This window comes from Schistocerca piceifrons, chromosome 1 (genome assembly GCF_021461385.2).
Source record: "Schistocerca piceifrons isolate TAMUIC-IGC-003096 chromosome 1, iqSchPice1.1, whole genome shotgun sequence".
NCBI lineage: Eukaryota > Metazoa > Arthropoda > Insecta > Orthoptera > Acrididae > Schistocerca > Schistocerca piceifrons.
Window position 1 is genome coordinate 68,615,815 of NC_060138.1, and position 18,068 is coordinate 68,633,882.

General features: G+C 39.1%; 1 protein-coding gene across 1 annotated transcript in view; it reads left to right on the forward strand.

The window, feature by feature from the left end:
• LOC124798561 (BTB/POZ domain-containing adapter for CUL3-mediated RhoA degradation protein 3) overlaps positions 1-18,068 on the forward strand; it is a 104,370-nt gene that overhangs the window by 60,235 nt on the left and 26,067 nt on the right. Inside the window, exon 4 of the mRNA XM_047262022.1 lies at positions 16,897-17,095. Within this exon, the coding sequence (XP_047117978.1) occupies positions 16,897-17,095 (199 nt within the window). The remainder of the gene's footprint in view (positions 1-16,896; positions 17,096-18,068) is intronic.

The following is an 18,068-nucleotide window of genomic DNA, read 5'->3' on the forward strand; positions in this document are numbered from 1 at the left end:
TGATTTATTGTAATTATATTACTCTGTGTTTCATCTAGTTTCAATTAGTCTGAGTTTCAGCCTAAGAAATTTCTTTTCTTGTCCTCCTTTTTCCTCTCAATTGAGTGTCAAACCATGCTGTTGTTGTTGTTGTGATCTTTAGTTCAACAATGGTTTAATGCAGCTCTCCATGATAGTTACCCTGTAAGTACCTCTTCACCACTGCGTAACTGCTGCAACTGCCCCATCTATCCAAAAACTTTAGAGACAGGATTAATAAAAAATAAAGAAAAGTTTAGATGGTCGTTTTACTGCTGCAGGTGATTCTACTTACAAGGAGATCAACTAACAACTGTTTTTAAATGCTACACGACATTCAGAACTTAGATATCTATCTTGAAAAATTGTTTATAAAAACAAAGATGAGGTGACTTACCGAACGAAAGCGCTGGCAGGTCGATAGACACACAAACAAACACAAACATACACACAAAATTCAAGCTTTCGCAACAAACTGTTGCCTCATCAGGAAAGAGGGAAGGAGAGGGGAAGACGAAAGGAAGTGGGTTTTAAGGGAGAGATCTCCAGTTACTTTCCGGTTCACCTTCATCTCTCCCCATATATTTTTATTTTCATTTTCATTTCACCTCGTGTTAAAAACTCTCCCTTAAAACCCACTTCCTTTCGTCTTCCCCTCTCCTTCCCTCTTTCCTGACGAGGCAACAGTTTGTTGCGAAAGCTTGAATTTTGTGTGTATGTTTGTGTTTGTGTGTCTATCGACCTGCCAGCGCTTTCGTTCGGTAAGTCACCTCATCTTTGTTTTTATATATAATTTTTCCCACGTGGAATGTTTCCTTCTATTATATTGAAAAATTGATTGGTGGAACTGGAAAAAAATCTTGAGTAAATTGAATTTGAAGATTTCCTATGAACATTAATTCACTAAAGTAAAGGCGATTTTTACAAGGTGATGCATGGCTCACTTGATAACATCAGAGAATGGTAATCAGGTAACCTTATGGTGTTTTTTTCCCCCCCATTCAGTTTGAATACCTGCATCATTTAAATATGAAATTCATCAATATGAAAATTGCGCATCTTCTACTTTCTATTTCATATAACACGCATAGTTAATGTAAACTATTAATTATTGGTATTTTCTAAAATATTGTAAATTAAGATTGTTTAAATTAATTAATGATCTTTTATAAAATACTGATAATTAAGAATTTATATTTGCAATGAAAACTGGAATTTTACATGCAATATGTCATTAGGAACAAGAGGACATGCATTTTTCATAAAAAGTTATGATCAGATACACAGTAATTAGTATATATTTGAGGAATTTTATATATTTAAATGATGGAAGTATTAGTTTTGAATGGAAAAAAACACCACAATGAGATTCAAACCAGCTTTCATTATTTGGTTGCCATCCTCCACTGGTGCCGACTAAGCCACCCACTCATGAAAAATTGCATAAATTTTAGTGAATTAAGGTTTCCTGGAAAACTTAAGTTGGTTTTGAGAGTTACATCAAAGTACCTTCAGTGACTGATGTTTGAGATCTGAACTTCATATACCATAAATATTTTTGAAAAATTACAAAAATCTGATTGCCAGGTGATCTGCTTAGTCTCTCCTGTTTGTGTACAATGCTCAGAACTTTCATATATCCATGTGAAACTGTCAGAAAAGAGACAGTTACCATGTGTGTTGTGCTTGCATGAATGTGTGTGTGTGTTTTCTACCCTAGTACAAGGCCTACTTTTCATAACATTGTCATAGAAAGTCCTTATCTGAGATGTTCAACTTGTGCATCACATTGACTTGAATGTGAGTTTCTGCGTTAGTCACTTTGTGGTAGATTTGTATTGATAACAGAAGTTTTGTAATTCATGATGATTTTTTCCAGAAAATAATTGCCCATATTCAGTCAAGTTGAGGCAGACATTCACATTCTTAACACTGCCTGCTCACAACGGACTGGTAAAGTGCACATCTGTTGTTTACAGTTGTCAGTTCCAGCTGCCACTGTAGTTACCATGCTGATGTCGTTATGCCAGTAATAAAATCAGTCTTAGAACTTTCTGGACAGAAACAGTCTATATCCATTTGAATCTGGTTACTGTATTCGAGCCTTGGCCTCCCCTCTACAATCTGTAACACCTGCTCCTCCTGCACATGCACTCACTCACTCACTCACTCACTCGCTCTCTTTCTTTGTCCGTTACCAAAGTGCCATTTCCTTGGTGCCTTCTTTTAATCAGGTTGTGTCATGTGATTCAGTTCTCCTCATTAGTTATCCAGTTTACCCATCTACTTGTCAGCATTCTTCTGTACCACCAGATTTGCAAAGCTATTATTCCCTTCTTGTCTGAACTGTTTATTGTCCATTTTTCAAATCTGTAAAAGGCTGCTTTCCAGACATATACCTTCTGAAAAGACTTGACTTTACATTTGATTAACAGTTTTCTAGTTTCAAGTGTACTTTCCTAAGGGTAACTATTACCAGTGTGTATTTTATATCCTCTCTATTTCGACCATCATCAGTTACTTTGCCACCAAATAACAAAACTCATCTAATGGTTTTAACTATATTCCATTATGCTTGTTTTATTTTTGTTGCTTTTTGTCTTATAACCTGTCTCCAAGGTGCTTTCCATTCCATTTAGCTACTCTCCGAAGTCCTTTGACATCTGATAAAATTAGTGTCATGAATAAACTTCAAAGTTTTTATTTATTCTGCCTGAACATCAGTTACCTTCACATATTTCTTCTTGGTTTTCTTCAGACCTTGCTCAATATACAGAGTTTATAACATTGCCTCACTTCTGTGCCCTTCCACTGTTATAACTGGAGTCTGTAGTCTGTATAAACTGTATATAATCTTTCGCTCCCTGTATTTTATTTCTGCTACCTTCAGAGTTTCAAATGGTGTAATCACTTCAGCACTGTCAGAAGCTTTCTACTACTACAAACTCCATGAATGTGCCTTTCTGTAACCTATCTTCTAAGATAAATCTTGCGGTTAGCATTGCCTCATAAGTTCCTATCTTTCCCCAGCCATTGCCCAAACTTATCTTCTCTGAGGACCACCTGTACCAATTTTTCCATTCTTATGTAAACAGTTTGTGTCAGTATTCTGCAAGCATAACTTGGTAAACTAATAGTTTGGTAATATCCATACCTGTCAGCACTTGCCTTTTTGGAATTGGAATAGTTACAATCAAGTCTGAGGGTATTTTCCATGTCTTATATCTTGCTCACCAGGTAGAAAACTTGTCAGGGCAGCATCCTGGAAAACAAAGAAAACTAAAAGCCTTTTTTTTTTTTTGAAAACTTTGGAAAGTCAGGGAATTTTTGCATTTTGTCTAAAACCCCTGGAAAAAGCTTGGTGTCTCATTTGATTTTGGGCGGAGGCATTTACTTGCCTTCTGCTTGGCTTGATGCAGAACTGCACTTCACTAAGGCATCCCCCAACCCCTCCCCTCACTCAGTCCAGTGGAGCAGTTAGTAAGCCAGTGCCGGACTGCCTAAACCCAGATGAGCTTAGTGGAGTTTTATTGTTGTTGGCATGGAATGGCTTGCACCACCACCACCACCACCACCACCACCTAAAGAGAAGGCCACGGCATGCTGGGTGTGATATCACCTAGAGAAAAGCTTGACAAGGGAATGCGCGGACAGAATCGAGGTGCATGGCCTGCAACCTTTCTCAAACAATTTGACAAAAGCTATTCAGTAAAAAAATTTGATTTATATGTTGATTGAAGCTTTGTCAGCTTCATGTTGAAACGCCAATCATTTTGTTAATGGTCATAGTTTCTGTGATATTTCCTATATAAATATTTCATATATAAATAACAAGTTTGAAAACGTTGCAACAAAAAATAGGGGCTGCTAGGACTATGTGTTTGGTGCATGTTACACCATATGTTGCTGTGAATGAAATTTACTCATTGAATTTTTCTTTAGACTTGGGAGGGGGTCTCTGTCTCCGATCTCGAGAAAATGGATTTTAAGCAGCATGTTCATTTCTGATCGCATGAACACAGGAATGAAATATTCATAACATCCCTCATATCTTGTACTTGTTTGAGAAATTTTATGACATTTTCGCCAATGATAGCATACAAAGAGAAGACTGTTTTACCATATGGTGAACATACAGAATTTTACCCCCCCCCCTCCCCCCATGAACCCTGGACCTTGCCGTTGGTGGGGAGGCTTGCGTGCCTCAGCGATACAGATGGCCGTACTGTAGGTGCAACCACAACAGAGGGGTATCTGTTGAGAGGCCAGACAAACATGTGGTTCCTGAAGAGGGGCAGCAGCCTTTTCAGTAGTTGCAGGGGCAACAGTCTGGATGATTGACTGATCTGGCCTTGTAACATCAACCAAAACGGCCTTGCTGTGCTGGTACTGCGAACGGCTGAAAGCAAGGGGAAACTACAGCCGTAATTTTTCCCGAGGACATGCAGCTTTACTGTATGATTAAATGATGATGGCGTCCTCTTGGGTAAAATATTCCGGAGGTAAAATAGTCCCCCATTCGGATCTCCGGGCGGGGACTACTCAAGAGGACGTCGTTATCAGGAGAAAGACAACTGGCATTCTACGGATCGGAGTGTGGAATGTCAGATGCCTTAATCGGGCAGGTAGGTTAGAAAATTTAAAAAGAGAAATGGATAGGTTAAAGTTATAGTGGGAATTAGTGAAGTTCGGTGGCAGGAGGAACAAGACTTTTGGTCAGGTGATTACAGGGTTATAAATACAAAATCAAGTAAGGGTAATGCAGGAGTAGGTTTAATAATGAATAAAAAAATAGGAGTGCGGGTTAGCTACTACAAACATCATAGTGAACGCATTATTGTGGCCAAGATAGACACAAAGCCCATGCCTACTACAGTAGTACAAGTTTATATGCCAACTAGCTCTGCAGATGATGAAGAAATTGATGAAATGTATGACGAGATAAAAGAAATTATGCAGGTAGTGAAGGGAGATGAAAATTTAATAGTCATGGGTGACTGGAATTCGTCAGTAGGGAAAGGGAGAGAAGGAAACATAGTAGGTGAATATGGATTGGGGGGGGAGAAATGAAAGAGGAAGCTGCCTTGTAGAATTTTGCACAGAGCATAACTTAATCATAGCTAACACTTGGTTCAAGAATCATGAAAGAAGGTTGTATACCTGGAAGAATCCTGGAGATACTAAAAGGTATCAGATAGATTACATAATGGTAAGACAGAGATTTAGGAACCAGGTTTTAAATTGCAAGACATTTCCAGGGGCAGATGTGGACTCTGACCACAATCTATTGGTTATGAACTGTAGAATAAAACTGAAGAAACTGCAAAAAGGCGGGAATTTAAGGAGATGGGACCTGGATAAACTGAAAGAACCAGAGGTTGTAGAGAGTTTCAGGGAGAGCATAAGGGAACAATTGACAGGAATGGGGGAAAGAAATACAGTAGAAGAAGAATGGGTAGCTCTGAGGGATGAAGTAGTGAAGGCAGCAGAGGATCAAGTAGATAAAAAGACGAGGGCTAATAGAAATCCTTGGGTAACAGAAGAAATATTGAATTTAATTGATGAAAGGAGAAAATATAAAAATGCAGTAAATGAAGCAGGCAAAAAGGAATACAAACGTCTTAAAAATGAGATCGACAGGAAGTGCAAAATGGCTAAGCAGGGATGGCTAGAGGACAAATGTAAGGATGTAGAGGCTTGTCTCACTATGGGTAAGATAGATACTGCTACAGGAAAATTAAAGAGACCTTTGGAGAGAAGAGAACCACTTGTATGAATATCAAGAGCTCAGATGGAAGCCCAGTTCTAAGCAAAGAAGGGAAGGCAGAAAGGTGGAAGGAGTATATAGAGGGTTTATACAAGGGCGATGTACTTGAGGACAATATTATGGAAATGGAAGAGGATGTAGATGAAGATGAAATGGGAGATAAGATACTGCGTGAAGAGTTTGACAGAGCACTGAAAGACCTGAGTCGAAACAAGGCCCCGGGAGTAGACAACATTCCATTGGAACTACTGATGGCCTTGGGAGAGCCGGTCATGACAAAACTCTACCATCTGGTGAGCAAGATGTATGAGACAGGCGAAATACCCACAGACTTCAAGAAGAATATAATTATTCCAATCCCAAAGAAAGCAGGTGTTGACAGATGTCAAAATTACCGAACTATCAGTTTAATAAGTCACAGCTGCAAAATACTAACGCAAATTCTTTACAGACGAATGGAAAATCTGGTAGAAGCCGACCTCGGTGAAGATCAGTTTGGATTCCGTAGAAATGTTGGAACACGTGAGGCAATACTAACCTTACGACTTACCTTAAAAGAAAAATTAAGAAAAAGCAAACCTACATTTCTAGCATTTGTAGACTTAGAGAAAGCTTTTGACAACATTAACTGGAATACTCTCTTTCAAATTCTGAAGGTGGCAGGGGTAAAATACAGGGAGCGAAAGGCTATTTACAATTTGTACAGAAACCAGATGGCAGTTATAAGAGTCGAGGGGCATGAAAGGGAAGCAGTGGTTGGGAAAGGAGTGAGACAGGGTTGTAGCCTCTCCCCGATGTTATTCAATCTGTATATTGAGCAAGCAGTAAAGGAAACAAAAGAAAAATTTGGAGTAGGTATTAAAATCCATGGAGAAGAAATAAAAACTTTGAGGTTCGCCGATGACATTGTAATTCTGTCAGAGACAGCAAAAGACTTGGAAGAGCAGTTGAACGGAATGGACAGTGTCTTGAAAGGAGAATATAAGATGAACATCAACAAAAGCAAAACGAGGATAATGGAATGTAGTCAAATTAAATCGGGTGATGCTGAGGGGATTAGATTAGGAAATGAGACACTTAAAGTAGTAAAAGAGTTTTGCTATTTAGGGAGTAAAATAACTGATGATGGTCGAAGTAGAGAGGATATAAAATGTAGACTGGCAATGGCAAGGAAATCGTTTCTGAAGAAGAGAAATTTGTTAACATCGAGTATAGATTTAAGTGTCAGGAAGTCGTTTCTGAAAGTATTTGTATGGAGTGTAGCCATGTATGGAAGTGAAACATGGACGATAACCAGTTTGGACAAGAAGAGAATAGAAGCTTTCGAAATGTGGTGCTACAGAAGAATGCTGAAGATAAGGTGGGTAGATCGCATAACTAATGAGGAGGTATTGAATAGGATTGGGGAGAAGAGAAGTTTGTGGCACAACTTGACTAGAAGAAGGGACCGGTGGTTAGGACATGTTTTGAGGCATCAAGGGATCACAAATTTAGCATTGGAGGGTAGCGTGGAGGGTAAAAATCATAGAGGGAGACCAAGAGATCAATACACTATACAGATTCAGAAGGATGTAGGTTGCAGTAGGTACTGGGAGATGAAGAAGCTTGCACAGGATAGAGTAGCATGGAGAGCTGCATCAAACCAGTCTCAGGACTGAAGACCACAACAACAACAACAACAGAATTTTACTTTCTGGGATATAGCAGAAGCTAGAGTTTTTATTGTATTTTTTTCAAATCAGTACTGTAATTTTTTAGGAATTGTGTACAGCTAGTGTAAAGAGAATTTCCTAGTATGAAAAAATATAGAATTTCTTTCTTTTTGTTACTGTTAGCCAACACAGTGAAACTTATACAGGGTGTTCAAAAAGTCTCTCCGCAGTTCCGTACAATTGTTAGCCATGCACGCTGTATGCCGCAGTGAATATACCGAAATGAAACTCGGTGAAATACAAGTTATTAATTTATTGAATATTCATTTTTACTTACAAATTTTCACATTAAACGTTGAGTGTCCCCTCTTTTGTTGAATACACAATTCAATTCGTCTAATCATGTTTCCAAACACAACCTGTAACATTTCTTCTGTAATAGATGCAGTGAAAGTGGATATTGCAGTTTTCAATTCATCAATGGTTTTTGGATGGTTTTTATAGACAGTTGTTTTTGCTGCACCCCAGAAGAAAAAAGTCAGGTCGTGTTAGGTCAGGCGATCATGGAGGCCAAAGTCCCTGTGAAATTATGTGATCAGCAAAAACATTAGCAAGCAGTGACATTGAAACGTGAGCTGTATGCGCGGTTGCACCATCTTGTTGAAAATAACCATTCAGTATTTCACTTAAGACAAGATCTCCTATGAATGGGTACAGAATATCACTGCAGTATCGTTGTGCATTTATTGTTTCGTTGAAAAATATGGGACCCACAACTCGATGTCTAGAAATTGCAATCCAAACTCCTATTTTCACAGAATGAATGTGTTCTTCATGAATACACAATGGATTTGCAGTACTCCACATATGAGAATTTTGTGAGTTAATGTACCCAGATAAATGAAACCACGTCTCATCAGTGAAAAATGTTTCATTAAGAATATCCCTTCCATTTTGTCGAATGAAATTTTTGAACCATTGACAATAATGCAGTCTCTTGCCATGATCAGTATTTTTCGGTTCTTGCATGACTGTCACTTTGTATGGGAAAAGTTCTGATTTATTCCATACAGCTGTGTCGGCCATTTCGACACTAACATCGATTTCCTGGGCGAGTTTTCTTACTGATTTGTTACAACTCATAGACATTTTATCAGAAATATCGAGTAGTTTATCCTCAGACAAAACACTAGGACGACCCCTTCTCGGTGCATCTGTCACTGAACCCGTACTTCGAAATTTCTTAATCAAATCTCGCACAGTATTGCGATGTGGGAGTGTTGTCTCCAGGAAAACTGAATTAAATGTTTGACGAGCTGAAACTGTGTATTTACCACCAGCTTTGAACACTTGTTAGACTAAAAACACACATTCTTCAATGGTTAGTATTTTAACAGTGACGAAAACGAAACAAAGGAACTAATCTTAAACGTTCACATCAACACGTAAAGACACACACCAATGATACTACTGATGCTGGCTGAGATAAACGAAACAGTGGAATGTTGGGAGAGTCCACTTGAAGGGAAGTAACCCAGGCAGGTGAACAGTCATCGGCAAGCGTGGCTAACAATCATACGGCACTGCGAAGAGTCTTTTTGAATACCCCATATAAGTGTTTCATTTCTACACTTCAGTTATCTTTGACATGTGAACAATTACAGCAAATAGTGCAGCAGCTTTCCACACCTATTCCTGTACAGAGTGATGGAGTGAATCTTGTTTCTACAAATGTCTCTTAATTCACCAGTGAAAGATACTTTTATGAATAGTTGGGAAGGTTCTGCAAGTTGTCAGTTTTCTCACAGCTCCAGATTTATGAAAGAGTTTTACTGGGTCAGTTCTAGTCTGCATCAAAAATGCAGAATTGTTTTATTAGAAATAACATATTTGATGTCTGTCTGTCACAAATAAGGTTATGGAAACAAGGTAGTCATTAATGAACTGCTTGAGATAGTTCATTAAGGTTATAAATATAGATAATTTATCTGTAACACATCAAAGGTAATTAAGGTGAAGACGTTCACCTCATCACTCTGGATAGGTATAAGAACAAAAAGTTTGTATACTATTTGCTATAAATATTCATATTTCTCAGGTGGAGAACAGGAAGAAAATCCTTTGGTAAGTTTGTTGGGATGTTCACTATTAAAAATATGATGGGTTACATGAATCCACCAAAACTTTAACAGAACTGGTGATTTATTTTGGTCTGAATTGCTAACCTTTTCTTATTTAAAGAAGAATCATCAAATATGAGTTTTGTTGACAGGTTTAGTTTTGCTTATTTTGCCAAAACACATTATAATTTAATCAAAGTCACCTTGCAGTAGGTGTTGCGACAGAATCCTGAAACAGACTGTCTCATTAAACAAGCAGTGAGTTACCAAAGAGGTCAATAGCACACGGAAGATCTCATTGTGTCTGTTTACAGTGACACGAGAGAAAAAATGTTGTGTTTTTCATATTAGCACATTCTCATTTCACTAGCTGTCCATGACTCAAAAAAAATTACAGCACTGGCCTGAAAAAAATAAAATAGAAACTTTAGTGTCTGCTGTATTGCTGAAAATAAACTTCTGTTTGTTCACCATATGGCGAAACACTCACCTCTTTGCATGCTGCCATTGACCAGAATCGTTTTGAGATCTCAAATGGTTTACAAGATATGAGGGATGTTATGAATATTGCATTCCTGCACTTGTGCAATTGGAAATGAATGTGCTACTTCAAATCCATTTGCTTGAGGTTGGAGACAGATAGACCTCCTCCCAAACCTAAAGAAAAGGTCAATATCTAAATTTCATTCACAGCAACATATGCGAAATATGCACCAAACACAAAATCATAGCAACCACTATTTGTCATTGAAACATTTTTGAACTTGTTATTTATATAGGGAAATATCACAATAACTATGAACATTAGTAAAATGATGGGCATTTTACCATGAAGCTGACATATGAAGTTACAAGAAATGTTTAAATAGTTTTTTTTTATCAAATAGATTCTGTAAAATTGTTTGAGAAAGATTTCAGGGCATGTGACTTGATTCTGTCAGCATAGCGCCTCACCGATCTGGCCCACTCTGGGTGATGTCAATGTCACACAGAGTGCAGCGCAACCTTCTCTTTAGGTGGTGGTGCTTGCACACACATCACTGCAGCCTGGCTGTGCTATTCTCATTTGTTGTCGTGATTTTGTGTGTTTGTGACACAATGTGACCAGCAAGGATCTGTGATAAGTAATTGGTGTGGTTTACATTGACATCTGTTCAAATGTACTGCCTGTCTTGCTTTGCTAACATGGAGTTATCACAGAGAGAATCCATTTATTTTGAACCTGGGATACTAGAGCATGATAGGTTTGAATACAGTACATTTTTTGGACATATATCTAAAAATTACAGTATTACATACCTATAGCTATCAGTCTCATTGCAATGTGTATGAATAAGATCTTCACGATCTTTAATGGTAGGCATTAAATAGTGTAATTAGAACACTAGCAAGCAACTGTTGGGCTTTGGTTTGTGGCTGTTGGCTTAGTTAACATAGAGCCTGCAGAGGAATACAAGTGGCCAGAGTGTGAGTGGTGGCTTTGGGAGTAGATGCCTGGTGCACAGGGGCAAGGTGACTCTTTGTGTCATCTCTGTCTTTACAGGCTAACATTTCCGATGCTGCTGTGGGTCTTAGTCAATATAAATTACTTTCAAACAAGAGAAAATCCAGGATGGAATGTAACAATATAATGAAAAGGATAGTTGCTACACACCATATAGCGGAGATGCTGAGTTGCAGATAGGCACAACAAAAATACTGTCACAAAATAAGCTTTTGGCCAACAACGCCTTTGTCAGAAATAGACAACAGATGTACCCATACACTCACGCAAATGCGACACACACACACATAACCACAGCCTCTAGCGGCTGTGGTCAGACTACGAACTGCAACAGCAATAGCAGTGCATGATGGGAGAGGCAACTGGGTGGGGTAAGGACGAGGCTGGGGCAGGGAGGGGGAGGGATGCAGCGTAGAGATGGGGGGCAATGAATTGCCATTGGGAAGTGTGCAGGGAGGAGGTGGAGAGAGGGTAGGGCAGCTAGGTGCAGTTGGGAGATTAGACAGTGGGTGGGGCAGAGAGTGGGTGGCTAGTGGAAAAAAGAGGGAAATAAAAAGACTGGGTGTGTTGGTCAAATAGAGGGCTGTGTAGTGCTGGAATGAGAATAGGCTAGATGGTTGAGGACAGTGACTAATGAAGTTGAGGCCAGGAGGGTTACGGGAACATAGGATATATTGCAGGTGGAATTCCCACCTGCACAAGTCGGAAAAGCTGGTTTTGGAGGGAAGGATCCATGTGGCACAGGCTGTGAAGCAGTCATTGAAATGTAGAATGTCATTTTGGGAGGTGTGTTCAGCAACAGGGTGGTCCAGTTGTTTTTTGGCCAGTTTGTCGGTGGCCATTTGTGTGGAGAGACAGCTTGTTGGTTGTCGTGCCCACATAGAATGCAGCACAGCACTCGCAGCTTAGCTTGTAGATCACAAGACTGGTTTCTTCGGATAGCCTTGCCTTTGATGGCATAGGTAATGTTTGTGACCATACTGGAGTAGGTGGGTGGTGAGAGGATGTGTGGGACAGGTCTTGAATCTTGGTCTGCTACGTACCTCCAATTACATGCGCACAAGGAAGATTTTATTCTCTCACTTTGGACCCACATCCTCACTAGACTGAGACATGTCTGAAAAATTCAGTGTCTGGTTCATACTCTATGAAATGACTCCTCGCTCAGCAGTATAGGCAGACATGCCTTGTGCAATCATACAAGGGAAAGAACTAGGCTACTAGTTAGGTTACAGAATCACTGCAAATGGCCCTGGCTCCAATGCTACTGGATCAGACATAGCCCTTGCAGGGCCACCAGCCATTTCAGATCGCACTCAACTGATCATCAACTCTGACAGTGGAAAGGGTGATCCTGTTGGTGTCCTCAATTCAGCAAGTGCACTGGAAAATAATGTTACTAGTTTCAATGAAGAAAAGTAGTATTTCTAATTAGCTTCCATGTATTTTTAGTCTGCTGCAGTGCAGGCAGGGAACGTGTCATGCAATTGTGGTGTGTCCTAGCAACCAGATGTAATGCTGAGGCAGTCACATCAAACATAAATAAGTTGGATCTCAAAAAGTGGATATCAGGTAAGAATCAAAAAAGCTCTTGGTGAATGTGACATATTGGGGAAAGGTATCTAGACATTTTTATCCAAAACTCTGGATAAATTGCTCCTGGCTTATTTCTTTATGAAGCACAACCCACATTTAGTCCCAGAAGTGGAAATTAATGCCAACCCTGGAAAGAGACAGTTAGGCATAACATTGACACATCTAACTATCTTAATTTTTTTGGTTGTCATAAGGCTTCACAGTATAGGAAATTCTCGGAGAATGTGATGGGATCGCGTTTGCATCAATCAGTTCTGGATGATGATCATTGGGGTCAAGAGTGGGCATGAAAATGTGAAGTGATTTATTGAGGTTTCTCAAAGCAGATAATGTACAGCTTCCAAAATGCACTTGATAGTTATAGTGACACAGTAGCAGAGAAAAGGTCAGCTGAGAAGTTCTCAAAAGAAATTGAAAGAAAGATGAAAGTGAGTGAAAACAGCCAAGAGGACTACAGAGTATCAAAACAAAACTTGTGGAAAGTGCAGAGAGAGACATTTCTCAGATTGAAGTAGTAGTACTATCACTAAAAACCACCTGTTTGTCACAACAAAACTTGTGAAAAGTGCAGAGAGACACATTTCTCAGATTGAAGTAGTAGTACTATCACTAAAAACCACCTGTTTGTCACTACACTTAATGTCCATGTATGCGTTCTTATCAGATTAGTCTGTTACCGTGTCTTCCGTAACCCTTTCATTCAAATGGTGTCTGGACATTATTTTAAATCTCTTTGTAGAAGGTGTAATTGTTTGCTAAGGTAGATAATGCTCTTCACTTTTATGTCAAGTGTGCCCCCAACAGCTGATTTTTCCTTGTGTTAATGTTTTTTAATAATGTTCAAAAATAATGTTTTACTTTCATTGCAACCTGCTCACGTTCTACACTGTACAATCACATTAATGTGACCACCTGTCAGAAGCTTGAATACACTTCCCAAGAATAGACGCATACTTGTTGATCCATTCTGCCTTCCAGAATGATGAAATCACCCAAGGAATGCCATGAAAATATTCCTCAGGCCATAAAATTCACTTCTCCGCCCTATCCAATGGAGCATAAACTTGATTCATCTGGAAAGGCTACCTGTTGCCATTTAGTGGACATCCAGTTGCTGTATCAGCCTGCAAAATTCCAGCCTTCGTTGCCAGTGAACAACAGTCAGTATAGGTACACGCTCAAGGCACCTGCTGTGGAGGCCCATACGCAGCAATGTTCACTGAATTGTTGGTGACGATACACTATTGGTGGCCCCTTGGTTCATCTGGGTGGTCAGTTGCATGTCTATTTGTCTTTACAGATCTCTGCAGCCATCGTTCACGCCCCCCCCCCCCCCCCCCTCCCCACTTAATCTATGGTCAGTGGTGCACCACAGTTCCCTCAGTGCCAGTTTTTTATATAACCATTTTGCCAGAGGCTAGGTATACTTTAACCACAGTGGCACATGAACAGTTAACAAACTTAGCTGTATCAGAAATGCTTCCAACCTTGGCCTGAAAGCCAATTATCGTGCCCTTTGGATGCCAAATAAATCGTTCCATCCCTGCATTACAATGACTGCACTGTTTTTTGTGTCCATATTATGCTTTGTATACTTGCCCCTACTAGTGCTGTCACCTGCAGTCTGTGAGTGATTATTTCACATTAACATCAAACGTAGGTGATCCATGCAATTTTCCGGTGCTTTTTTTTACATTGTCGTATCCTGGTAATTATATGAAAAGAAACCATGTTCCTTTTAAAGGTTTTTTTATTCTTTTAAGTCAGAGTGTAGCCCCCATTATGTTCCTATACATTGACAAAATTTGTAGATTTTGTCATAAAATCGATCAAAATTGGTTAGGGTCTAAGCACAGTGCGACTCCGTAAAGCTGAAAAATTGTGTGTGTGTGTGTGTGTGTGTGTGTGTGTGTGTGTGTGTGTGTGTGTGTGTGTGTGTGTGTGTGTGTGTGGGGGGGGGGGGGGGGGTTCTTCACGTCATAGAAATAAATTCCAGTATTACTAAAAGTTGTTGAAACTGAATATTGCATTGGGCTATGGTGGAAATTTTGTTGATTTTTCCACCAATATCTTTGTGGAATTATCCTCTTTATTAGTGTGCCTTTTTCATAGATCAGTAATGCAGTGAACAGGGATTTTAAGAAACATCACTCATGTGAAATACACTAGTCACCTACTGGAGATGTATTTTGACAAATTATCAGTTTCATATATGCCAGAAAGAGTTGATTACATGTATCATGGAGCAATGTTGTAAGTCTTGACCGTAAGGTAGGATCGGAAGGAAAAAGTCTGTGTCAACTGCTGGATATACACAGCCAGTGAAAGCGCAGTGGACAGATGATGTGTGTCGAAGCAATATTGTCACGCCCTCCAAAATTGTAACACATGTTGAAGAAAACGGCAAATATTCTGACAGTCATGATTGTTAATTCAATTAAAGCTGTGCTGTTAGGTCTGAACCTAACCACAACATCGTAATTCGTGACATATACAGAAGAAACAAATGTATGTAACAATAAAGATTGTTAATTTAATTTTTGTAAGTAAAACTGTGGTAATCCATCCTGACCTAGCCTTTGCAGGTCAGTCTGTTACCACAGCCAGGTATTTTAGCTTTCAAATTTGTTAGCTTCGCCACCTCACATCCACACTGTTACATTCCAACCTTATGTAAATCTCGGGGTAGGCTTATATAGATCAGTTTATCACCACAATCAGCCTTCTTAACCCTCACATTTCTTGGCATCGCCAATTTACAGCCAAACTTCACAGTCCAGTCAGATATTTATGACAACAAAGATTAGAAATTTAATTGCTGCTTATTATACTTGCAGAAATTTAAGCTGTGCTGTTAGGTCCCAGCCTGATTACCACCTCGTAATTCATGATATATTCAGAAAAGAAAGTCAAGTACTTGTGACAATAGCAAAGAGGAGTATGATTTCCATTTTGGCACTAGAAATTCATTGCCTCTTTTCTTGCCTGTCATTGGCTATGTGAAACTGGCCCATTGCCAACCTTTGAACAGCAGAGAAACAGCACTGTGATTGTTGCTGGTTTTGATCTAGACTTTATCCCCAGAAAGAAGTTTGCACTTTACAAATTCACCAAGAGGTTCAATATCAATTACTTGAAGTATTTCTTGAAGTGTGCAATTAGCTCAAAGAAGTCTTTCTGGCAGAACTTAATATACAGTCCTTAATGGGGTAAGTGCAGCCTAATATAAAATTCGTCTAACTCTTGATAGTGTATCTGTACAATTACCTAATGTGTAAACACAAGTTAAGAGCTTAAATGTCATAATTGGACTCCATAAAGAGTATTGTTTTTCCATTGTGGGAGGTGGTGATTAAGTAAATGTACGAAATGGATTTAATTACACCCAAATTAAAAGTCTGATGTATTTGTTGACCAAAGTTAGTTAATTAATAAGTGCCTATTGGATATTGTACATGTGTGTTCCCATCTTAAACTATGAACCAATCAAGTGTTTGTACTGACATTAATAATATAGTACAAAAAGATCTAGTGTAAAGTTTTGCTTCTGTTTTGCTGTGAAATATTTATCTGGCTTCTCATACAAGTTAACAACTCTATTATTTTCAACATTTTAGTAGTCTTGTAGCAGATTGCTTTTTTGTGCTGCTTATGAATGAATGTAATAAGTTTGAAGATGAAAGAGCAGAATGTAAACAGCCAGTAAACAGTGTCATGCAAAGGTGAAGGCAGTTCAGTATAATAATGTAATAGTAAGAAGAAAAATTTACTAAATGTAAAATTATGATCACCAGAATAGTTTATCTATTTTACTCTAGCTCACCTACAGTTTTTGGATGGACGTAAATGTGCACTTCTCTCTGGTACAGGTACTGTTTATTTTGAACGCTGTTTTGATGAGGGTGTGAATAGGTTCAAGTCAAAAATAATTCTGTTCTGAGTTCCATTCTCTTGATAGTACTTGATTTTTGTGCCATTTAACCCTGCCTTCTTTTGCTTTTTCTCCATTTGTATACACATAACTTGCCATCAATGTATATTGGCTTCTTTTGTTTCATGCATTTTGTGTGTTTTTTTGTATATTCCTATTCAAATGCACATTATCTTCTTTTCAGGTTACTTTCTTATTGTCCCTACTTTGAGCAAGCGTGATAAATATCGAAAACAAATGTCATCATGATAAACAATTTTCAGAGTTCAAAGATTAATGCCTGGGAATGAAATATTGTATTGTTTCAGCACATCTGATGACAATCTGCTTAAAAATATAGAATTATTCGACAAACTGTCCCTGAGGTTCAGTGGAAGGGTATTGTTCATCAAGGATGTTATTGGTTCAAGTGAGATATGCTGTTGGAGTTTCTATGGCCACGGAAAGAAGGTTGCAGAAGTTTGCTGCACATCAATTGTGTATGCAACAGACAAGAAACACACAAAGGTAATATTTTGTCTTTTATCTGTCAAGCCATAAATTAATCACCTGGGAGCAGGCCTCAATTTGTAAGTTTTCCATTTCTTTAGAAGAGCTTATTGCTCCTCATTTCACCTACAGAATACATTGATGAGCCCGAACATTGTGATCAAAATCCACAGTGAATTTGAATGCCACCTAGTAGGGCTCAGGGCATGTGGTGTGGTAAAGAAATTATACAAGCAGAGCAGAAAAGAATGGGAATCATTTTAGCGACTATAAAGGCCACAGATTGGGAAATCCACTGACATAGTGACATTGATAAAGGGTACCACTCACTGGAAAGCAGAAGTATTGAGTTGTTAAGTGCACAAAAAAGATTGCCCACTTTTGGAGTAACCCCTGTTTGACTAGAGCGCGCGCGCGCGCACACACACACACGCACACACGCGCACACACACACACACACACACACACACACACACACACACACACACACACACACCCGCGCGCAGCGCGCACACACACACACACACACACACACACACACACACACACACACCTACGTCTCTGCATGGTGTCAGCTGGACTAACAGTAACGGCTCGAAACTATTCTCGTGCTACTGTCATGAGCATCTGTGGAAAGTGTTTGAAGAATGGTGAAACCACGAGTTGGTAAAAAGATATTGAGCATCTACACTTCATCACAGGTCATGGAGGTCAGAGGCAATCTTTGTCAGATCTGATGGCAAATTACAATGCTGGCGCATCCACAAGTGTTTTGGGGTACACTGTTCAACAAAGATGGTGAAACATTGGGCTCTGCAGCAGACAAGTCCTGTGTGTTCCCATGTTGACCCAACAACATATTTCAGTGGCATGGAGTCATTGAGTTTGGACCTTGGATTAGTGGCTACATGTCACCTGGTCAGATGAATCATGTTCCTTGTTGCACCAGGTCCACGGTGATGTCTGAATACACCATCATTCAGGTGAACAG